Raw genomic sequence first — 16,372 nt, 5'->3', positions numbered from 1 at the left:
GGACACCTAAGTAAGGTGCCCTCCACCCACTTCTCGCTCACTCCCAGTTTTGCAGGGCCAGTTGCAACTGGTGGCCAGCTGGAATCCTGGGTGGAAGTAAATTAACTGGAAACTCGAGTCACTGCTGCAGTCCCCTGGAATAAAGGAATGAATGCCAGTGCAGCATGGCCCCAGAGCCCACCTCTGGCTACTGCCCACACAACTCAGAGCACTTCTGTGCTCAGGCTGGCAATCACGCAGACTCTGTCTGCCTTCTGCGTATTTGCCTGTAGGATGGAGGCCAGGCCACAAACTTTCACACTTCTCCGATGCTCTAAACATAAGGAGCTCAGAGAGAATGCTTCCTAAAGGAACTAAAAGAGGTGTCTTCCCACATACCTAACTCGGGATAAATATTATAACCCTATTTACTTCTTGAGAAAAAGCTTCAATCTTAGTTCCAAGTTTCTATGAGTGATATGACTATATTACTACTACTACTGGTATAGTAGTAATTTTTATTATTATATTTCAGGAATAGCATTTCTAATTATCTTGTGGATTTTTGCTTTCTTAGGAAGAAGGAATAAATAAAAAGTTGCTTGGCTTTTCAAGACAGAAGAGGGGTGGTAAAGGTAAAAATAAGTAAATAAAGTAGATAAGAGACTCATTTATTGCAAAATAACAAATAATAAAGTGGTGCTTTAAGATAACAGACTTGCCCCACACCCAGGTTCTTTCATAAAGAAAAAGATGAGGGAGGAAGGGAGGGAGGGAGGGAAGGGAAAAGAAAGATCTTATTATTTAGGATTTAAATTATATCACCCCAGCACAGCAAAGCCTCTTTTGAAATAGCTGCCTCTTTGTAGGACACACACCTTAGTCTTGCTAAGAACACAGAAATTCAGAAGTTTAAAACTTACTGGGAACTTCACAAACTAGAGAAAAGAAATAAGGCAGATTTGCATCCTTTTTTCCATTAAACCATGCCATCAGGAATGTATTCTACAATAATTTCCTTCAGGCAATTTCATTCCCAGTTTTCACTGTTTTTTATTTTCAAGGGAACAAAACAGACCCACACTTTCTTTACCTAACACTAGCCTGAAGAATCTATTGAATTATATTGATTTTTCTCCCTTTGAACACAAGCTCATTAACCTGAAACACTAAGGGGATAACTATATTTCACTGAGCCTATAACTGAGTGTCTGAAAATAAAAAGATTCCAAGACAGTGATACAGCTCTCTCCCTGGGATTCCCAATTTTTTTTTTTTTTTTTTTGGCAAAATCAGCTGCAGAAGCTGTGACATTGCTTCCTTAATCCTAGAGAGTTTCACATCAGTTATAAGCAGCTTTCTTTAAATGTATCCTTCTTTATTGTAATGTTTAGCAAAATCCGGTTTCCCAGCTTTCCACCAACTTCTGTATTCTTACAGGCTACTGGGGAGAAAATGTTAGCATCCAACAGTCGTGCGGCGCTGCCTCCTCTCAGCTAAGTGAGCTAGGGCTGAATTGAGAAGCTATCTTGGATGTATGGAAATGAGGTCTCCTCCAAAACCCCCGGGGACTTCCTAGCAAAGGAAAAAGCCATCAGGAAAAAATTAGACAACACAGACAGCAGAGGCAGCCTGCTAGACAAGTCTCTCCAAGAAGCCCAATGAGTGGGGCTGCATTTATCTTCCCAAGCCAGGAGATGTGACCCCACTCTTCCAAAATAATAATCATGTAACAGCTATTTTACCCAAGAAACCAATATAAAGTGCTTGTGGTTTTGACTTTTATTTGAGATCTCTGATGAGATCAAATGATCTATACCCTTTCATTCAAGGCAACAGACGTCTTCAACTGTTTTTTAATTTGATTTATCCTTTGAAACAGAAAGTGCATTACATTTAACTGGTCTTGCAAAGGGGGTTTTCTTCTCTTTACAAACCGAATTCCTTATATAAATTAATAAAAGTTAAAGATGCTAATATATCACCGTTAGCTTAAAAAAGAAAACAATTTACATAGTCTATAGTATTCTTATGATACAAAACACTTCAAATTCAATTACAGCAACTAAATGGATTTTTATGTTTCTGACCCAGAGCAGTTGTAACAATTCCCACCATCTACTTTAACACGCATTTTTATCAGAAAGGAGTTAAATTAAATACAAGCTATTGTAGCCCCTCCCTCCCCAACACCTTCTTTAAATCACTAATAAATAGCAACAAACGACTGTGCAATTTCGGAGAGAAACAGAGAGGCAGGTCTGAGGCCCGTCCTGGTTCCAAGTGTTCTACTTCAAGTGCTGGAGGCGGGAGCCGGGTGCAGAGCCAGGGGTGGTCCGGGAAGAGCGAGAGGGATGAAGGGGAAATGGGATTGATCAAATCCAAACCCAGGAGGGGAGCGGGCGAGAGAGGATGAGAGCATTCTTTACTACGCTTCTCCAGTTAAGCAAAGGGGAACGTGGTTTGAATAGCTCTTAAAAGGGGAAGGGGTCGCAGAAAGAAGGAGGTCCATCTTTTTACACCAAATTCAAAAAAGCATTTTACATTTTAAATATTCACAATAGAGTAACTTCTAGTCAGTGAGACTCACGATTTATTTACAAAGAGCCTTCAACAGGCCACTTTAGTCGGCACAGCAGTTTGTGCGGGAGAAACATCCCTCTTCCCATCTGTGGCGGCCGGCCGCCCGCCCGGGTGGCTCCGAGGTCCCCCGCGCGGTGGGTGTCGACGGGTTCAGAGGCCTTCTCAGCGCCCCCACCCTGGCCAGCGGCCGCAAGACAGGGGCGGGGGCGCGGGGGGGACATGGGAGGGGGGACGCGACTAGGACACCGAGCGGGGCGGTAGGGTGGCCCAGCTGCGGCGTCTGTTGCGTTAGTCTTGCGGTGTATTTCCTGCCCTTCTCTGCCTTCTCATCATCCTCCGAGCCTCTCTCCCCCGCCCCGCTCAACTTCTAGGTTAAAAAAATAGATATGTACATCTTAGAAAATAGCAAAGGGCCCCCGGCAGGCGGGGCCGTGTCCTCCGGGCCCCGAGGAGCGGGAAGACGGGATGCGCGGTCCCCGCGGCCGCCGCGGAGTGACCGGAGGCCGGGCGGGCGGCGGGCGCTCAGGACGAGCTCTCGTTCTCGGACGCGTGCAGCAGGAGGCCGCCGCCGCCGCTGCCGGACTTGTGCTTCTTCAGCAGCTGCGTGATTTTCTCGTCGTCCGAGTTGGGGTCCAGGGGCTTGTTATAGTCGTCGTCCTCCTCCTCGTTCTCTGAGGCCCCTTTCAGCCGCTCGGTTTCCGAGTCCTGCTTCTTCTTGGCCGTGGCCATCTCGGCTGCGTGCTTCTTCCTCCACTTGGTCCGGCGGTTCTGGAACCAAACCTGGGGGTCGAGAAAGCGGAGAAGAGGGGAGACAGGGGCGGAAGGAATTTAAGGTGAGCAGAGCCAGGCAATGCCTTCTCTCCCACATCCCGCAGTCGCTCCTGCGGGCCCCTGACGTCTTGACACCCTCCCTCAGAGTCCTCCCAGGTCTGGGCCGTTGAAGTCGGTCTCCACTGCCCCAGCTTCCTCCGAGTATCAGGCACCAACAAACTGACTGCCGTTGCCATAGTGATGGTAACACAAGAGTATTGAGGTTGTCAGTGAGTGATTTCTCAGAAAAGAAAAAAACTTGGAAACTTAAAATGAGTTTCCCTAAAAGAGTTCGCTTGCCTACTTTCTCGTTTGAAGTAGAAAACTTTTCCCTTTCGTAAAGTTGCCTCATAATGACTGCGATTCTATTCGTTTTTAACTTTCTTAGATTAAGGTATTTCAAGCAATCTGAAGTGTACTGGCTTTTTAGTGTGATTTGTGGGAGAAGACACAACATTTACCCCAATTACCTCTGTTCTTTTCACTTTGGGGTATTTGTCTGTTTCACTTATTTCAGGTCTGAATACACACAAATATGGTAGGTAAACACTCCCCTCCCCATTTACACTTGTAATGTATGATGTAAAGTTTTAAAAAAAAATCTGCTAAAACAGAAACCTCAAATCAGTAATAATAACCAACATAAATGCATGAAAATATTTAATATTTGAAAATATTTAAAAGTTGAAATCATCATAGTAGTTTGTGTGTCTTTCTCTGTCTCTCTGGTTTAATGTTTTTCATAAAACCGAAGTCAAAGTAAGAATTTTCATCAGTTATTTTTCTTAAGTGAAATTTTGCCAGTTACATTACTTCCCACTATTAGCATGCCTAATCTTTCACATATTATTTTAATATTGTCCCTCCCTAAGAGATTCATTTTTATACAAATATTTTAAACCTATTCATGATGTGTGACATCGTGTTTCATACATATATTTTAACCTAAAGCATCAGCAATAACAACCAATTTCCCAAACATATTGAATCATCCTCTCTTTATGCTTCTCATCCATTTTCTCATCCGTTATGTATTTATCTAGAGAATCAGAATTGTTAAGAAAGGGATTTTTAGTTTCTATATACAGCTATAATAATTCACTTCTAGCCACGCCGACATATTTATGGTGACAAATGAAGACCTCCAGATTACTGTGGTAGGCTCTGTACCAACCACTGCAAAAATAATTTTAACTGTGATGGTACTCTAATGGTAACATACAAAATCACTCCTGAAATGCATTTTATGGTGCTTATCTGTGGGGAAATACTCTCTGACCAGCAGATATGGCTAACGTTATCCCTACTTAATTTTAAAAGCAACAGTATAACTAATGGAAACAGACTTAAACACACACACACACCAAAAAATATATATATACATACATATATATAATATAATGAAAAAGAGGAACAAAAGAGAATACCAGAAATATAGGAAACCAATCCCTTTATATTTCAGGGAAAGATTTCTCCAATTTGATTCCCTGGAAATACACCGTACAACTCAATTATAAGGTAAGTGACATTTTAATTATAATTTGTTGTCATAAACAGTAAAACATCTTACATCTATTGATAAACTTATATTTCATAATACAGTAATAATCTTGTCATTTCATTTGGAAAAGTACTATTCCAAAGTGGCTGCCTCAGGTAAGCTAAAAGCAGATGCATCCATGCTAAGTGGTTAGATCTTGTGGATTTATTGGGGTTTTTTTAACGTGCAAGTTAATACAGTAGCACTATAATGCTGATCTACATTAGGGAATTATATAACTAGTGGAGACTGAGTTGACAAACAAAAGCTTGAATATCCTTACAAGTAGAATACATAGAAGCTATCTAACTGGCCTGGTCTATTCTCAGGGCTGATATTTCCGTAATGCTTTTATTCTCTAATAATGGCGAGTTCCCCCAGCACATGCTGCTATCTAGATGAACCTAATTTCAAAGGCGGAGGCTTGATTCCTTTTGTTCATCAACAGTTTGCCGGCCCGAGAGATCCCAGAGCTTTGTAACCTCCCCCTCCACCCCCTTCGCTGATCTCATCGCTCCCCTTGCTTCTCGGACTGCACCCTCGGGCGGCTGTTTGTTAGTTTGGTGTGTGTGTGTGTGTGTGTGCGCACACGCGCGCGCATGACGTACATGGGAGAGCTCTCCCTCGAGGTTTGCAAGGTCCACTCACCTTGACCTGACTCTCCGTCATCCCCAACGAATAGGCCAAGCGAGCCCTCTCGGGCCCCGCCAAGTATTTCGTTTGTTCGAAAGTCTTCTCCAGGGCGAAGATTTGCTGGCCCGAGAACGTGGGTCTCGTGTGTTTTCTCTTCCCATCTTTGTCCAACAAAATGGATCCTTGATCTACGAGAACAGATTAAAAAAAGAAAGGAAGGGGGGAAACAACCAGTTACGAGCGGCTCCGCTGAGAAGAGACGAACTCCAGAAACAACGTTGTGGTGGGAAAGGCAAGTGTATTCCGCGGCGGGCACGAGAAGTGCCGTGGTGCTTGCAGTCCCACTGCGCTTCTCGCTTTGCCTTCTTACACCCACCTGTTTTTTAAAAGCGCGTGTGTTTGGAGCCGCAGTAAATAACCTTCTGCCCAACGACGTCCAACAGAGGGAGCGCACTGCTGAAGTTTGCCGAGGCCCAATCTCTAGGCCCAGTAAATTAAGGCATGTGGGTACGGGGGGGGAGGGGGTGTGGGAAAGTCCCCTCTCACCGCCTCGTCTAGTTGGGGCTCGTTCGGTCCCGGGGCCTTTGCGTGGGGGTGACTAGTTTTGTTCCTTGACCGCTTTCCTAACCTGTGCCCGCGCAACAAAGAGCGCCTTGTTTTTGGAACACAAGAGAGTTAAATCGCCCCCGCGTCGAACGCCGCTGCGGCCGAGGGGGAGGGGACGCCGCCTTTGTTGGCGGTCCCTACGTGGCCATCCAAACGAATACAATAACGTCTCCCCGACAGCCGCCCCCGCCCCGGCCGCCCCAGTCCCGAGGCTTCCGAAGGGAGCCTCCGCTTGGCTCCCCCAGCTTCCCTCAGTTACTGCCGCTCAGCCACACGAAAGAGATCAGGAGACAGAAGAAACTTCGGGGACTCGGTCAAAAGCAAAGAACAGAGCGAGAAAAGGACAGGGGACTGGCCCCTAAATGCCACCTGGGAGTATGGGAGCTTCCGCGGCGCTCTGGCTAACTACCTATAAGATTAGGGGGATCCTGGGGTAACTCAGTTTCGAGCAAGATCTTTGCGGGATGTTGCATTTTCCCCCGTCTTTGTCCTGTTACCTCGTTCTTCCTCCGGTTCTTTCTCTTATCAGGATGTTGAGAGCCACGATGCCCCTCAATATGTCCGGGGCCGAGGCAGGTGGAAAAGCGAGGGCCCAGAGGTGGGGAGCGGCCTGCTTGCCCTCCTCCACGGGCCGCGGACCTCTCTTCAGTGGGCTCACCTGGGCTGAGCGTACTCGGGGGACGAGGGGGGCGGTGGTGAGGGCGACGAGGTGAGGTGGGGACACCCTGGACCGAGATGTACATGCAAACACATGCGTTCGGCTCAGGGCTGTGGAGGGCTCGTCGCCGCCGGTCCCCACCGGTTCGTAGAGAGGAGGCCAGTCAGGCTGGCGAAGGTCGAGTGGGACTTCGGCATGGGACACTGGAAAGCTGGGGTGCAGGTTGGAGCACAGTAGCCTCTCCTGCCCTCCCCACCTCTTTAACCCAGGACGGACATGCGGTTCTGGCCGGGCTGTTCCGGGAGCAGCCAGGGCCTCGGATGAGACACGCCCCGCACCACATTGTGTTCCGTGGAGACGCATGCACACCCGTTCCGCAAGGCGTGCCCAAGGCTTGGGGAGAGGGGGGCGCTTGGACGCAACCATGGAGCTCAGGACAGCGAGAGTTCCTCGCTGAACGCCCTGGCCCAACCTAACTCGTGCGATTCTGGCGCTGCCAAACTACTCGGCAGGCAAGAGGGTGGACTCGGCATGCACACCAGGGGCCATGACCTGAGAGCGGGCAGAACAAGCACAACTGGGCGCAGTCAATTGTACTCACGAGGAGTGCAGGCCAGGCGTGCGTCCCTCCAGGGCGGGCTCTGCATCACTCCTGGCCAGAAGATAGGCGTCCGGCCGGGCAGCTCGGCTAGCGGCTTGGGGTACCGACCCACGGCGGCCACGGCCGCGGCGCTGGGGCTGAAGTAGAGCCCGGGCGGCGGCGGTGGCGGGCTCAGGCTGCTGAAACGGGGCAGGCCGGCCAGCAGCCCCGCTGGGGTTGAGGCGGCGGCGGCAGCGGCCGCAGCTGCGGCCGCGGCGGCCGAAGCGGAGGAAGCGGAGGTGGACGAGGAAGAGGAGGAGGAACCGGAGGGCGAGGCGGAGGGCAGGGCTGCCCCTGAGGCCACGGGCATGGAAGGCCGGCTCAGGATGTCGTTGATGCCATGTGGGGTGGCGGCCGAGAGTTGCTGCGGGGGGCTGCCCAGGGATGAGAGCCCCCCCGCGGCCGGGGGCTTCAGGCTGCCTGGGTTGTGGGAGCCCAAAGGCGGGGAGGGTGATGACGAGGAGGACGAGGAGGACGAGGAGGAGGGGGGGCCGGCGGGCAGCGCGGGGTACGCGGCGGGGTACAGCGGGGTCTTCATTTCTGCCATGCTGTGCAGGGCGGCCAGGGGCGGGCTGCTGAGCAGGAACGCGCTCTGCCGGGTGCCCTCCATCGCCCCCACAGCTAACATCCCACGATCAGGCCGGAGCCCGCAGCCACGCAGCGGGAGCGCCGGCCGGTGCCCCCGGAGGGGCTCAGGAGAGCTAGAAGCGCCGAGGGCGCGAGCGAGGAGTCGCTCCGCACACCAGGAGGCGACCTGCCAACTGGGCCAAGAATGCAGCCGCTGAGAGTTGCTCTCGTAACTGCGCAGCAGAAATGTCCAAACACACCAGTCGAGAGGCGGTGGCTCGCCGAGACCAGCGAGGGTCCAGGTGGTTTGGGCTGTCTTTTCCCTCTTAGAGTCCCGGATTCAATCCCGGGCTCTTCTCTCTTCCTCACTTTTTCCTCGCCGCTCAAAGTGCGCTACTTCTCATATTCTCCCTCTTGGAAATAAGGAAAACAAAACCCCAGCCGGCCCCAGAGAGCTTGTAACAAAGTTAAGAGTCACCGAATCTCCGCTTTGATGTGGGAGAGTGGGGGCTGGCTCTTTTTCTTTGGGGAGGTTCAAAGGACGCCGGGTTCCGCCCGATGAGCTCGTCCGATCTTACTTGGATGCCCTGCTCTTCAGGCCACGAGGTTGATTCGCACTCAGCGCTCGGAGCGCGAAGGGAGAGAGAGCATCCAGCCCGCGGGAGGATTTGGCCTCTGGGCGGGCTTCCTCCGCCAGCGCTGCCCGAGGCTTCTGTGCCAGAAAGGGCAGTGCCACCAATCCCTGCGGCTCCCGGATTCGGCGCGCCGACCTGCCTTCCCCTCTGGGCCACGGGGCACTAGAGTTGCAATATTGAAAAGAAAAAGGGCGAGAAAAACACGGAAAAACAGACTAAGTGAAAAGTCTGACGGCTTCGGTTACAGCTCCACTCGTCTGTCCACTTCTGAAAACGGGCCTGGCGACCCCGGCCCCACCCCCCACCCCCAGCGCCCTCTCTTCCTCTCACTCTCCGCCTTTGCCTCTCCTCTCTCGCATTTTCTTCGCGGCTCTACAGGCTTCGCTCTTCTAAGTCCTGTCCTCTGGCCAAGCTGACCCTCTCCGCGGCTCTTCCACTGCCTCTCTCTCCTCTCCTTTTCCCTTCGGGCCTGACAGTTCAGATGAAGCTCTCAAAGGTAATAAAACATTTGCATCACTCCCTACCCCTCTTTAGCTGGGGGACGAGAGGGAGGGGGAAATGGGGGTCCAAAATGAGAACTTTGAAGGACGTCACTCCGAGGCGGCCGGCAAAGGCGGGGCCGAGGAGCAGGGTGCAGGCCGGGGGGCGTAACCACCGTCTCCAATAGCACTCAGCCTTGGGCCTCGCGTCGCCTCCGGGTCGCGCCCACTCGGGAGCGCCGCGCCTTCTGATTGGCTTAGGAGGACGAGCCGTTGGGCCGCGCCCGCCTCGTTCCCGCCCCCTCCCACTTCCATCCCTCCTGTGGGTGGGGCCCGGAGGCGGGGCCTGGCGAGTGGTGAGGTTCGGCCGCTGGCCCAGTGGACGCCTCAATTAATTGTGTTAAATAAAACAGGAAAGGGGGGGGAGCAGAGATGAAGAGGGTATTACTTTTTAAAGAGAAGAATAATGGAAACCCAACCCTTTTATGGAAAAGCAGTTCATATTCTTCCCTCGCCTCCCCCTGCTCGCGTCACCCTACCCCCCTTCTCCCCACTAGCTCGCGACGCCTCACCTCGAACAGAGTCTGGTCTCTTGTAAAATGGAGCTAATGGAGCAGGCAGCCGGCGTAGCCCTGGCCTGGCTCCTTCTTTTGAAGGGATTAATTAAAGGCCATCTGGGCTCTCCCAGGATTGTGTAAATTAATTTGTTGCTCCTTAAGCCTTATAGATGTCCTTAATCCTCTTGTAGGCCGAAGCATCGTCCTTTTCCGTCTTTGCCACCTCCCGCTCTCCTTCGCTGTTCCTTCTCCTTCATTTTCTTTTCATTCCTGGGTCCCCCCCGCGCCCCCCCCCCACAATGTTATCATTTATAGGTTTACTCAATTCGCAGGGAACGGAATCAGCTTATTGGGAATATTTATTCCTCGTGTGATGTTTCGACCTTAGAGCTGTGAACATTTTTAACTTTGATCCCCTGTGATTATTATTTGTTTTGAGTTTTACGGGGGCAGAATCACCAAAATTGAGGTGGAGTCTTTAGATACAGAAGTACCTGGTTACACCCTCCCCCCGATCCACTGTAAGTTTTTGAAAACCGTCGCCGAAACTCTTACTCCTCCTCTCAAGGCCAGGGTTGTTTCGGGAGATGGAGATGTTCCGGCTTCTGCGCTGTGGTGATGGGATGTCTAGGGTTTGAGTTGGAGGGTGGTTTCCCTTATTTCCTCTCAATTTCTTCCATCCCTGGAGATCTTTACATTTCCAGCAGAGTTGAGCTGTGTAGACGGGGAGGAGGACCCTTGAACAATTTAGAGATTTCAAGATATTAAAGTAACACACCATTGAGGGATGGTGGCTAGAGTAATTTCGATGAGAACATTAAGTCCAAACTTAATTCGCAGAAAATAGAAATAAACAGCTATAATAAATAAAGGAATAAAATTCCAGCGGCACCACCCAGTTGGAGTTTGGTTGGTGTTTGGCTATGAGTGCCAAAAGCACTCATTTGCATCCAAGCACCAAAAGCCAGAGGGATTATTCCGCTTTGATAACCTTCATTTCCGACGCACTGGTCTTTTAAGGGTGGCAACTTGAGCTTGAGCTTGAGGAGTTTTTGTTTATCTTTTGCCACTTTTATTATTCACTTCTGAGATAAAAGTAAAGTTCCCTTCTTGCTTCCCGATGCTTTTTCATTAACTTCAAGACTGGGCTAAACCCATCACCTCATAGACCTTAGAATCTGACTCCGGGGAAGGTGAAGTCTTTCCTCAATGTGAATTATGCTGAGTAGAGCAAGAATAGAGATGATGAGGGGGCTGTCTGTATTTCCCTGCGAGGATGTTTTGCTGGGCTATGGGTCTAAAACCCCAGCGCCGTGCCCCTTCGACAGGCCGGGAGACTGCTGCAGGAGAGTGGAGCGTGTAGCCCGGCCCTGCCCCGAGTGTTGGGGTCCTCTGCTTCTCGATTCGTTGAAAACGAAACTTTTTCTCGCCTCGGGAGTCTCCAATACGGAGGTGGCACACAACCTTCCGCCTGGACCGCGCTCCTTGGCCACCAGCGACCTCCTCATATCCCCGGCATTCCTCAGAGCATTCTCAAGGACTAGGTAGGAATGGAGAGGAAAGCAGGCCAGTGATTCCCAAAGATTCCAATTTTAAAAAGCTACTCCCCTTTATTTCATGTAAATAGTGTGACCTGGGAAAGAACTGAGCATTTTCCTATTGTAAATTTAGTATCAGATTTGTGGTGGGTGAGGTAGAGACAGAGCAAAATCAAAGAGACAGACCAACACCAGGAGAGATTGATTCAACTCCACCCAACTCCGGGTTAATTGCCATCGGTAAATTGTTGCAAAACTGGGTACGGGTAAGAAGTCTCAATCGTTTGCTTTTACTTATCATTCACACTGGGGAATTAAAATAGCAGCATTGTTCTTAATTGTGACAGTAAAAAAAATCTGGGGTCTGTGTACCTCGATCCCCGGGGGGTGAACCCCGGGTGCCTGAATCCCGCTTGGGGCAGTGTGTATTCCAGACGCACGCTGCGAGGCGCTGAAGAAAGGCCGGTGCCTCTTGCCTGGTGTGTTGGTGGTCATCATCGATCTGCTCCGTCTGTCTCCAGCTGGGAGCCGGGAGAGCGAGGGGCGTCCTCGAAGGGGGTGGGCTGCCCCAGTCTCTCGCGGGAAAGATAGCCCTGTCCCTCCAGAGCTAAAACCTCCTTCAGGACAGCGTCCTGGAGGAGCAGATCCCGACGCGGATGCGGGAGGCCGGTTTTCTGTCGGGGCCATCTTACACACTGCATACACACGCCCTAGAGAGTCCGGACTTCTCTCCCTCGGGGAACCCCCAGGACCCGCGCGCGCTTCTGCCCACGACCTAATAAAGTCCGACATTTCTAAGCAACCCCTAGGAATGGAACGTGTCACACGTGGTCGCGACGCCCCCCGCCCCCCGCGTCTCTGAACAATATATATATATATATATTTGGGGGGACAGTGTTTGAAAGCGAATGATTTGCATTTTAATTGAAAAACAAATGAAAGCGGTTTGGCAAATTCTGAGGTTTCAAAAAGGGCTAAAAAGGGTAGGGGTGAGGAAGGCGACGCACCCTTCTCCACCCCTTGACTTTCTTTAAGCCTGCAAACAAGGGCCTCAGTTCTCAAGTTACTGTTTTTAGCCGCTCCTACTATTACTCAGCCTGCACCACGCACTTGCCCACCCTACCCTCGATCTAACCCTGGACTCAAACGCCTAGTGCGTTGGTACTTCTGTTTTAAAATGAAGGAGCAGCCACTAAATTCAGACTAATTCACAGAAGGAATGCAAATGAAATCTCAGCTAAGTGTACCTAAATTCAGCACTCTGTCGTGGATGGGTGATAACTATTATTCCCCAGATATATTAACGTTAAAAGGTCGGGATACTCAAGTGTAGCCACAGGAAGCCAATTCTATATTCGCAGAAGGAGGGAGGAGGGGATGAAGGGAATTTTGTGTGTTTCAGGCCAAAACCCACTAGAAAATGTGTTTGATTGTATCGTCTGGGTGACTTCTTTAATAACTCCACTTCCGCCGACGAGTGGGGCCTGTTCGGGCTGAACCCAGAGGCCGGCTGGGTTTACGTTCATGTTAAAAGAGGGGTCTAGAGGGCAGCTAAGTGGCAATTCAAGGGAGAAAGAAGCATGTCCACGATACCTTGGAACAACCCAGTGTCAGAGAAGGAGAACCGGCGAGGAGGGAGAGCACGGCTGTCTGCATCTTTGCAACCCGTAAACGCGGCGGGATGGGAACGCGACCCTTGGCCGCTTCTGCTGACCGGGAATTAACGAGACTACTTGGGAAGGGTTGGGGTAGCGAGGGGCCAACAATGCTGGGTGGGGAAGAGCGCTGGGGGATCCTGCTGTCGGCGCTCTCCCAGCCGAAGTCAACGCAAAACACGAGAGGGAAGGGACCCTCGGTGTAGACTGCCCCGTTGGATCTACTACCAAAAAGATCTCGAACGTCAAGCCAAGATCCCCACCCACCATCACCACCACCGGGCGATCTTCAAAGTAACTGCATGGTAGTCCTGTGCACAACTGCAGAATACGTACTGAGCTCTCCTGGGAGACACGTGCACTCGGAAGGGAGGGTTCTGAAAAGTCCAAGAAGATGCAGAATACTAAGGTCCAGAAATGTCTGCAATATCAAGACCCGATCCAGGAATATGAATAATTGCAAGAAGACACCAATGACCTGCTAGAGAGAAAACTAGTCTTCAACTTCAGCAAAGCACATACATGTATGTATAATACCCCCGACCCCTCACGCTCCCAAGCATTTTCTGCAGAGACCCCATTTGCTTCCAGGGAACCCACTTGCTTTGATGTATATTCTGGAGACGGGGATCCGGCATGGAATCATGAGCTCCAAGGAATGTCTGTGAGTTTCTACAATTTCCTTAAAGAATAAAATGCTGGTTCACTTTCACCACCAGATTAAACAATATCTGATGTGAACGGTCATAAAAAATTTACACCTGTATAAATGACGTCCACTGAACATAATTTAAGTAATTTTAAACGAGCCTGTGAACTAGTTCCTCTTTCAGCCCTGCTAAAAGTTGTTGCGTGTGAGTGAGTGTGTCAGCATTGGTCCTTTCAGCCGCCTCACGCGTGCGGCTCCTTATTCTTCAATGAGAAAAAGTTGTTTTATTTGCGTCACTGCTTTGCTTACAGTTCCTGGGTCCTTCAGGCCCTTTTGAAGAAATCCTGAGCAGTTACCGCCCTCTTGTGGAAAAAAACTTAGCGGTTCCTTCGATCCAGAAAAGACAATCCTGCCTGATTGTGTTAGAAGGATTTATTTTCTCAAAGAGGTCTGCCTTTGTGTAACTGTTGCGCTCGTTGATTAACATGTGCTTATTTTTTATCTGAAATGCCAAATTCATAAAATGAAGTGTGGGTCTGGCAGTTCTTGCTTTAATTCAGATAGCAAAAGCCCTCTAAAATGAACATTTTGATTTTAGTCTTTTTTCCTCACCTACCTTTTGTTGCACTCCATTATTTGACTCAGTTGGGATAAAAGAAATTTCTATTTTTACTGGGATTGTTTTATTTTTTTAACTTTTCTTCCCTAATTATCAAAGCAATACTCTACTTAATTCAGAATATTTAGAAAGTGGAGATAATTATAAAAACAAAGAGTTACCCATAATCCCATCTTCAGGGGAAAAACTCTTCTGATATTTTGACATATTTGCTTGCTGTCTTTTGTTTAGTTTTGATGGTTGAGATCGCACTGAGTATGTAATAGTGTATCCTCAAGCTTATTTTATAACCTGCTTTATTCACTTATTGAAGCAGGTACAGATCAGCACTGAAATCTCCCAGACTTAGTCTTCTCTTAGAGCCCTGCACACTCTCAGAGGCCTGGGTCCAGCCTACTCCCACAAACCATAATCTTGCAGGGATGCTAAGTGCTCCAATGCCAAGGTTCCTGCCCTGGTTCTTCCACTTACTATTAACCCCCTCAGACACTTTGCCACTAGTTCTCAGAATGTTAGGACATAGTAATATTAACAATAGCTAACACTGAGTGTTTACTGTTTCAAGTAATTTACAGCATTAATTCAACAACTCTGCATCTCTGAATTAGGTACAAGAGCTGTGCCCATTATAAGGATGATGAAATTAAAGCATAGAGAAGTTAAGTAACTTGCTTAAGATTATACAGCTACTAATTTGGGAAGCTGGGATTTAAACTCCGGGTAGTCTGGTTCTAGAGTCCCTACATTTTTTTTTTTTTTTTTTGCGGTACGCAGGCCTCTCACTGTTGTGGCCTCTCCCGTTGCGGAGCACAGGCTCCAGACGTGCAGGCTCAGTGGCCATAGCTCACGGGCCCAGCCGCTCCACGGCATGTGGGATCTTCCCAGACCGGGACACGAACCCATGTCCCCTGCATCGGCAGGCGGACTCTCAACCACTGCGCCACCAGGGAAGCCGGAGTCCCTACTTTTAACCAGTATATTAAACTGCTCTGCTGATAACTGAAAAAATATTAATGCATAAGAAAGCAATCTGAATATTATAAATTGATAAGTAAATATAAAGTGAATCTTTGCATATTCTATTACAGGAAAAAACACAATTCACATTTTCTTAGATAAGAAAAACATTGAAAAGGATAATAGAGGTTATTGAATTCTTTTCTGAGTTATTCAAATAAAAATTTAATTCCTGAAAATAATATTAGACCTTGGTTTACACACAAGTGTTTCAGTTTCAAAATAATTTTAATTTTAGTTACTTTTTAAAAAAATAGACCTTATTTTAGAGCAGTTTTAGGCATTTTAATTACTTTAACTTAAATTTTTAATTTTAACAAACACATACCTCAGCTTCATATTTTTGTTCCCTGAATCCAGGGGAGTGGTTAATCATAGATTTGCTTCACAGATGGTCTAAATTATAGCTCTAAATAGCTATTCACGGGCCAGGTAGACTTCTAAATAAACCTGTCAACCTGGCCATTTTACGCTGCAAAGTTGCCAAGGATGTGGGTTATCCCAGTGAGAAAATCTCCAGTTACTTGGTATACTTTAGGTATCAATGAAATAATGATGGAATAGGAGTGGTACTAAAGCTATTTTACAATCTACAGGGCACAGCTATCAACCAACCAGAAGTGATACCCTGGTCTATTAGAACAAATGTGCTGTTTATCAGCCTAGAAATCAGCAATCCTATCTGATTCATGCTCTACTCCTTCCTAGCTGTGATCTTGGGCAAGTTAATTACTCTTATTTAAAACTGGCACTTTGTCATGCTAATAAGTGACTCTCTAGACTAAGTGTATTGCCTTTCCTAGAGTTAGCTGGTAGAGGTAATCTTGCAGAAGTAGGGCCCTATGTATACAGGGGTGAAGTTTACTCGAAGTAGAACTTCTTGATCTTAATCATCAGTGAAGAAGTAGAACTTCTTGATCTTAATCATCAGTGAAAGAGCAGGTCCTTGGGAAGGAAAGATATACTTGAAGGCAGCCCTTAAATAATTAGAAAAGAGAAAATTTTTTTTAACTTTCTATTTTATATTGGAGTATAGATTAACAATGTTGTGATAGTTTCAGGTGTACAGCAAAGTGATTCAGTTATACATATACATGTACCTATTCTCTTTCAAATTCTTTTCCCATTTAGGCTGCTACATAATATTGAGCAGAGTTCCCTGTGCTATACAGTAGGTCCTTGCTGGTTATCCATTTTAAATATAGCA

At 48.3% G+C, this 16,372-nt stretch overlaps 1 protein-coding gene across 1 annotated transcript; it reads right to left on the bottom strand.

The window, feature by feature from the left end:
• Positions 1–3,084: 3,084 nt before the first annotated feature.
• On the bottom strand, positions 3,085–8,077 carry NKX6-1 (NK6 homeobox 1; the record flags this gene model as incomplete). Its single annotated transcript, XM_082652692.1, has 3 exons — positions 3,085–3,342; positions 5,561–5,733; positions 7,411–8,077. 3 exons carry the CDS (start codon positions 8,075–8,077, stop codon positions 3,085–3,087), a joined length of 1,098 nt encoding a protein of 365 aa, XP_082508818.1.
• Positions 8,078–16,372: the final 8,295 nt, after the last annotated feature.

The sequence above is a fragment of the Grampus griseus genome (genome assembly GCF_964374135.1).
Source record: "Grampus griseus genome assembly, chromosome: 4".
NCBI classification, from domain to species: domain Eukaryota; kingdom Metazoa; phylum Chordata; class Mammalia; order Artiodactyla; family Delphinidae; genus Grampus; species Grampus griseus.
The sequence above is the reverse complement of the archived record's forward strand: the minus strand, read 5'-3'. Positions and strand labels throughout refer to the sequence as shown.